General features: G+C 45.5%; 1 protein-coding gene across 1 annotated transcript; it reads left to right on the top strand.

Moving 5' to 3' along the window:
* The first annotated feature begins 640 nt into the window (after positions 1-640).
* LOC310659250 (lysozyme C, milk isozyme-like) lies at positions 641-7601 on the top strand. Its single transcript, XM_083402516.1, has 4 exons — positions 641-853; positions 3038-3199; positions 5762-5840; positions 7287-7601. Exons 1-4 carry the CDS (start codon positions 718-720, stop codon positions 7351-7353), a joined length of 444 nt encoding a protein of 147 aa, XP_083258642.1. The 5' UTR covers positions 641-717; the 3' UTR covers positions 7354-7601.
* The last annotated feature ends 633 nt before the right edge of the window (positions 7602-8234 follow it).

The following is an 8234-nucleotide window of genomic DNA, read 5'->3' as shown; positions in this document are numbered from 1 at the left end:
ACATTAAATGTAAGAAACTTCCCTGTACAGGATTGCCTTCAGGCGGCTTGGGGGGTCAGATAACTCCATACCCTCCAACATTTCTCCAATGAAAATAGGGACATCCTAAGGAAAAGTGGGACATTCCGGGGTCAAATCAGAAATCGGGATGGCTTCTCTAAATCAGGGACATCCCTGGAAAATAGGGACACTTGGAGGGTCTGGTAATGTATCTATTTTTAAAATAATTATTCATATGTTCTAAGATAAGTCATCTAACCTTGTGTGAAGCCTCCAAGCTGGTTGGTTGTATATATCACCTCTGGGGCCACAACAGTTCAACCCTTAAACTGTAGTTGCTGGGAGGGAAAATTATAGCTGGAGTATTCTGGGATTCCAGCCTCTGGGAATATAGATATGAGATTGTATCAGCTCTCATGTAATATGTGGCAATGGATGATTAAATGATTTGTTGATTAAGGCACTTTTAAAACTTGTGATTCTGTGTTTAGTTTTTCTGCCTATTTTAATTTTATTCCATGATGAGTACCGGTAAATGTTGAGATTTTGTTTTGTGTGCAGGTCAACTCAGAACTGCAACATTTTTTGCTATTGCCACACATGCACATATCGCAATCACCATCCTGTTTACCGTTTGGACACTCCATGAACTCTGGACTATAAAAGCCACTGGGAATCCAAGGGAACCCAAACATCACTCTCCAGGGACTTGCAGAGATGAAGGTTCTGGCCCTCACTCTCTTCTGCCTCCTCATTTCGGTGAATGAAGCCAAAGTATTTGAGAAATGTGAACTGGCTGCACTTCTGAAACAGCATGGGCTGGATGGATACCAGGGCATTAGCCTGGCCGACTGTGAGTTTGCTCTTCCTTTCCCTCCATCTTTGCATTTTTAGGTGCTTGGGGACAAATCCTGCCCAACCAGGATCCAGCCCAGAATCATTTTCAGTATGAGGCTAATGTTTAACTAGAGTTTTTGAAACCCTGATTAAACATACTAGTGGGGTGGGAGAGTGGGAAATAATGCCAATATAAAAAAGAAGTAAAGGACCCCTGGATGGTCAAGTCCAGTCTAAGGCAACTCTGGGGTTGTGGTGCTCATCTCTCTTCAGGCTGAGGGAGCCAGCGTTTCTCCACAGTCAGCTTTCCAAGTCATGCGGCCAGCATGACGAAACCACTTCTGGCACAACAGGACACCGTGATGGAAATGCTGTTTACTTTCCTGCCACAGCGGTACCTATTTATCTACTTTCACTGGTGTGCTTTCGAACTGCTAGGTTAGCAGGAGCTGGGACAGAGCAACAGGAGCTCACCTCGTTGCAGGGATTCGAACCGTCGACCTTCTGGTCAGCAAGCTCAAGAGGCTCAATGGTTTAGACCACAGCACCACCCACGTAGCCAGTATATTTCACTCCTGGCAACAAGTGCACCCCTTTGCTTTCAGATAGTACATGGGTAGATGAGCCTAAAAAGCCTGGGACATAAATTTTCATGGCCCTCTCACAGCTATGGAGGCTCACTTAGCAGAAGTAATGTATCTAGCATTAACTCTGGAAGTGTACACTCGATTCCGACCTAACTAAGGCTCCTGGTGTATATTTTGCTCTAGAAGGCTGAGTTTTGTCAGAATTGATTGTACACTTCCAGAGTTAATGCTAAATAAATTATTTCTGGTAAATGGGCCACCATAGCTGCTTGAGGACCATAAAAAATTGTGTCCTGGGCTTTTTAGATTCATCTACCCATGTACTATCTGAAAGCAAAGGGAAGCATTGATTGCCAGATGCGACCCCCCCCCCACTCTCTTACCCAGCTAGTATACCCCATTGTGTCCAGCTCTAGGCAGCACAATTTAAGAAGGATATTCACAAGCTGGATATTCATGAGCAAGATTACCAAGGATCTGGAAACCAAGCTTTATGAGGAATGGTTGAGGGAGTTGGGTATGTTTGGCCTGGATAAGAGGAGACTGAGAGGAGATATGATAGCTATCTTCAAATATCTAAAGGGCTGTCACAGGGAAGATGGAGCAATCTTGTTTCCTCCTGCTCCAGAGAGTAGAACACAAACCAATGGATTCAAGTTACAAGGAAGGAGATTCCAACTAAACATCAGGAAGTGCTTCCTGATGGGAAGAGCTGTTTGACAGTGGAACAGTCTCCCTCAGAAGGTAGAGGACTCTCCTTTGTAGGGAGTTTTTAAGCAGAGATTGGATGGCCAGGGATACTTTAGCACTGCAGGAGGTTGGACTAGATGACTCTTCCAACTCTACAGTTCTATCATTCTGTGATTCTAAGAGCTGTGTCTCCTCCCCGCTTCCACCTTCACTGAGGATTCGGGGGGGGGGGGCTGCTTTGCAAAGCACATCACTCCAGAGCACAGCAGCATCAAATCCTTTGCTCATCAGCTGGTAAACGGAGGATTCGTTCCTCCTGGGTACTGTTTTACAAATGCTAGGGCATGGGTAGGCAACCTAAGACACGGGGACTGGATGAGGCCCAATCGCCTTCTCAATCCGGCCCACAGACGGTCCGGGAATCAGAGTGTTTTTACATGAGTAGAATGTGTCCTTTTATTTAAAATGCACCTCTGGGTTATTTGTGGGGCAAAGGAATTCGTTCATTATTTTTTCTCCAAAATATAGTCTGGCCCCCACAAGATCTGAGGGACAGTGGACCGGTCCCCTGCTGAAAAAGGTTGCTGACCCCTGTGCTAGGGTTATCTGCCTCTCCCTGCTTGAAGCCCCACCCAATAGCCCCATATATGCAGCAGTCCAGGGCTGCCTCCACTCATCTTGGCAAAAGCCCAGATCAGTCGGGTTCAGTTCAGGCTTTGCCTGAATCCGATGCACAACCCTAAACGTTTCTTTTCAATGCTGTTTTGTTTTTTTTAAGTCACACACATTTGTTACAGTTAACTGACAGAATGTTTTAAAGTTACCTTGTTTCAAGTTATTGCAACTTGGAAGGGGGAAAAATAATCTCCTTCTCTCCTCTGCCCCCTCACACCATGGCCCTTTTCCTTCTCACTTTGTTCCAGGGATCTGCACAGCTTATCATGAAAGCAAATACGAAAGTAGCGCTGTGGGGCCACCAAACACAGATGGCAGCCAGGACTATGGGGTTTTTCAAATAAACAGTCGCTATTGGTGTGACAATCAACAGGGCGAAACAGCCAATGGATGCAGAATCTCCTGCAGTGGTAAGCAACTTGGTGACATACAGATGGCCAGCAAAAGGCCTCTGCAATTTTCCAGAGAGGATGGGTTGTGTTTTTGAAGGAAGCACCCAATTTGTCTCCCTTCAGTTACCATTCTCCCTCTGCAATCCACACGCTCACTTAGAAACCTCATTCCCCACCTTATCACTACATTTCTATTGCCACCCACCCCCAAGACATCCCAGCTTGTGCCTCTATTCTAATAAGCAAAGACCAGGGACAGGCCTAGCCTTGCTTTGCCCACCTCAACAACCTCGGGCTTCTCTCTTGTTGCCCTGACCCACCATCTATCTTGGGGGCCCAGGCTCCCTGCAGTCCAGAGGGTGAGGCCAGCCTGCTTGGGAGACCTGCATCGTCACAGGTTCACAGAGGCAATGACGAGGGAGAACAAATCTGTCAATTCCAGTCATTATTATTGTTAATACTATTATTGTTAATATTATAATATTATTATTCTTTAAAAGGCTCTGGATTGTTTAATCAGCCAAAGGGGGTGGGCAGGTGTGGGGGCCTCCCTGGTCCTGAATAGGGTCACTGTGTCCCTGAAGGACCAGGTGCACAGCCTAGGAGTCATTCTGGACTCACAGCTGTCCATGGAAGCGCAGGTCAATTCTGTGTCCAGGGCAGCTGTTTATCAGCTCCATCTGGTACGCAGGATGAGACCCCCTGCCCACAGACTGTCTTGCCAGAGTGGTGTATGCCAGATGGGTGGGGTATAAATAAATTATTATTATTATTATTATTATTATTATTATTATTATTATTATTATTATTATTATTATTGTTATTATGGTGGTGGTGGTGGCAGTGAAATCTTCTTGCTGAACGGCAGGAGATGCTGTCATACCCACTTCCCCCCCACCATACAGTGATAGTAACTAATGCATGGCTATTGTCTTGCTTATTCCTGGTGTCTGTGGTGCCCTCTAGAGGTCTCATCTGTTGCTCATACATCCTGCCCCTGTGTCCTTTGCCTCACCCTTGCAACTCCTCCACCACAGCAATGGCCATTTAGAAATAGCCGTACAGTAAGCAGTTTCTCATTTTCCCTGTCTAAAGTTCAGTTCTCCATATTTCTGCCTAAAATTGTTTTGTTTTTTTAGGAGTAGCACATTCCTTTGCATTATTGTTTGCATTTGTATGCAACTGTAACTAATGTAATGCATCTTTCTATGTTGTTCTCATTAATATATGGGTTTTCCCCTACCATGCATATTATTTGGCTGGAGAACTGCATTGAAAGATTAGGAATGATAACTGGATTTAGAGGTTTTGAAACTGTGTTTTGAAAGGCATCTGTCTTTAAGATTGCATATTATTTCCGGAAGTGCAAATAAGTTCACCCCCTGTTCCTTGCCAACAGCTGTGTCTTGCTGGAGAAGCAAATAAAAACCATTACCTATCCCTCTCTGATGAATAGTTCTGAAGAATTGCTCCTCTTTGCCCCCAAATCCAGTTCTTGAACTTAGATGGGAAAGCATCATCAACACAGTGGCTCCTTCTGCTCCCCTTTCTCCAAGCGTCAGCCAAGAATGGAAGGGGAGGCAGTGCATCTTGAATGCCCCCCCCAATTAAAAAACCCACTACCTATTCCCAGACACACTTTTTAGCCCCCCATGATTCTAATGTAAGAAAATACATTTTCAGGCTTTCACCCATCCATAATGACAGCCAGAATGCTTTGAGTAAGGTGAATTAATTGTGTGAATAAGTAGCGCTGTTAGGATTCCTACAGCTGTTACTGAGTAGCTAGCAGAGGGTGGAATCCAACACAGCCCTAAATAAATGTTCCATAAGCCAAGGATTTCTGTTTCCACATTGGAACATTATGCCCCTCTCCTCTCCCAGCAGGACCCCTCAATCTGTTCTAAGCGTCCCCCTGACCCTCTGAAGCAGATTTGGCAAGGGCATGGGGCACATAAGATGAGGGGAGAGGGGAAACCTTTCTCTTGAACTTGCGGTCACTGTAATTAACCCCCACACAGGGAGGGAGAACTTCAGGGCAAATGTGGCCTTCCAGACATATCTGTCCACCTCGCATGACTTTCCCTTGACCATGCCCTCTCTCAGGCCCTGTTCTGTGTGCAGCCCAAGTGCTTCACCTGAATGTGCCCTTGAACTGTGACGAGACCCCCCTTGCTTGCCTGCCTGGAGGATAAAGAGACAAGATGGGGGTTGAAAACTCTGACTGTTCTGTGGCTACTGTAGCTGGCTGCATAAAGAGTCCTATCCTTTGACCCACCCACTTTTGCCTCTGCACTAGCATGTGGCCCCCATAAGACTTCCCAAGAGGAATTGTGGCCCTCAGGCTGAAACATACTGTCCAGCCCTGCCCTAATATCTGAAGGCCAGTTCAAAGGGGAAATGCTCTAAATGCTCCCCAAAGTATTCCGGCTTTGAGTCTGAAGGGAAAAGCACTTCCACAATTCCGAGGCAACCCAATGTATCCTTCCTGAGTGCAAAGGCAGGATGTGCTTTATGGGGTTGGAAAAAAGCTCTTTAGAAAAAATACCCTCCTTTTCTTTCTGCTAATTTTTTCAACAGCTTTCACAAATGACGACATCACAGATGACATTGAGTGCGCTAAGACAGTTGTTCGTGACCCCCAAGGGATGGATGCCTGGTGAGTCTTTCTAACTTCTCACTGCTGGCAAGACTCAAAAGCAGCTGAGATTTCAATTGTTGTGACTGCTTAGAGACATGTCTTTCACTAGGCTTTGTTGCATCTAGCAGCTAAAGATGCTTCCTCACTAGGCACTGGTGGTGCCTCAAAGATGCTTCCTTAAACGTACAGCATTGACTTTTGGTGGCTCTTGCCTGATGGGAGCTGTAAGTATCCAGGTGTGAGTTTAAGGGAACAGTCTAACAACTGAGCCACTGTAAGGCAGTGGTCAAAAGTGATGGACCTGGGAGGCCTGAGTTCAAATCCTGGCTTACAGTGGCGTAGCATGGGTTGCCAGCACCCTGGCTGTGCAGAGGGGTCAGTGGGAGGGAGGGAAACGGATGAAGTACACATGCGCACTGCCTAACAGTGTTGGTGCCATGCAGGAGATCGCAGCTGCAGAGATTAGAAGAGTTGTTCTGTTGTCTGGAGAGGTCACTTCCTGGTTCACATTGAGAAACCATTTTCAAGCGAGCCCTGCAACAGAAGGGCACAGCTGTATTGAGGCAGCACTGGGTATTGAAATTTTGCACCCCTAACAATTTTGCACCCACGGCAACTGCCCCTGTGCCCTCCTATGCTACGCCACTGCCGGCTCACGGGCTGATACTTGGTCTCTCAGCCTAATCTACCTCACAGGGTTCTTGAGAAGATAAGATAGAGAGAGAGGAGAACCACATATGCCAGCCCGAGTGCCTTGAAGGAAATGTGGAATACAGGTGTAATAATAAATAGATTGTACTGTAGGAAAGGATGAGGCACTCCGAGTTTTGTTGCTGACTGGGGGGAAACCCTGGGGCAGATGACTCAGTGCCTTGGGAAACTGAAACTATTTAAAAGATTTCCCCTTGCTTCCTCGTACCCAGAAACAGTAGCTATAAATAAGCAGCTTATTATTATTGCATCTAGAAGGGCTTCAGATGATCATCACAAGGTTCTGGTCGGTTCATATTGGAAGAACCTTGTTACACATGCATCTTGTAAGACTTACAAAAATATACCACAAGGGCAGTTATAGGCATTTGGCAACTTTAATGTATGTAACATGACCTTGGGGATGATTTATTTCTTGAAGAAGCCATGATGTGCCTTGTAAATTGCACCAGTCCCTTTGTTGTTAAAGAAAAGAAAGGAAAAGAAAAGAAAAATCAGGGATGGGTTTTAAATAGATTGCAGGGGAGCAGGAGGGGGACCAGGGGGCAAAACATTATGTGATTCTATGGTTAGTCTGGCCCAGTCAAGGCCACACAGTGAACAGGAAGAAGGAATGAGCAGCTGGTGCTGAGGCCTCACTGGGAAGCTTTCTGAGGTTCTTAAAAGCAATCCATTACACCCATTGCAGTCCAAAGAGCAGTCGCCTTACTCCCCACCATCCTCATTTTTTGCTTTCATTTTTCTTTCTTTCAGGGTTGCTTGGAAGAACCATTGCAAAGGAAAGGATCTCTCCGAGTGGACAGCTGGCTGCAGCCTCTGAGCTCCATAGTCCTGTATGAGAGCCAGCATTTCTCTGGATTTTCCCTTTAGTGAAAGTGATCTCTACAAGTAAAATCCAGCTGCTTCTTGCTATACAAGCATTTACATACTGTAACTCCCATGGTGCAGTAGAATAGCTTTCTTTCTATAGGAAGGAGAAAATGTATTTTTTAAAAATGTGTCTGGAGTGGGCAGTGATCTTGCTTGCCATTGTGGGTTTCTCTGCTTTAAGAACTTCAATAAACTGAGTCCAGTTAAAACTCTTTTCCTGTTTGACGGGTGAATGGGAGGGATAAGAAGCAAGAAGCAATCAAACATTGCTCTGTTCCCTGATTCCACTGAGTACTTATTGATTATTAAGGAAAAGCTATTATTATTATTATTATTATTATTATTATTATTATTATTACTATTACTATTTCATAATTGGGAGGCAAGGTAAAAAAAAAAGATAAAGGAGCCCTGGACGGTAAAGTCCAGTCAAAGGCGACTATGGGGTTGCAGCGCTCATCTTGCTTTCAGGCCGAGGGAGCCAGAGTTTGTCCACAGACAGCTTTCCGGGTCATGGGGCCAGCAGGACTAACCCACTTCTGGAGCAACGGAACACAGTGGCTGAAGCTAGAGCGCATGGAAACACCATTTACCTTCCCACTGCAGCAGTACCTATTTATTTACTTGCTCTGGCATGTTTTTGAACTGCTAGGTTGGCAGCAAATTGAGAGGTAATTTGGGCTGCACCACAACACCTGTGCAATAGTATCCAATAACCAGCATGGACAAGCTGATGAATTGCTGATTATTTTCATAACCATGCTAGTCTCTGGGAGGTATAGCCTGTGTTGATACAGAGCACTTCCTCCTGACCCGTGCCTGGAAAGCACA

The sequence above is a fragment of the Podarcis tiliguerta genome (genome assembly GCF_965153285.1).
Source record: "Podarcis tiliguerta genome assembly, chromosome: 10".
Lineage (NCBI taxonomy): Eukaryota > Metazoa > Chordata > Lepidosauria > Squamata > Lacertidae > Podarcis > Podarcis tiliguerta.
Note: the sequence above shows the minus strand (reverse complement) of the source record. Positions and strands in the feature narration are given on the sequence as shown.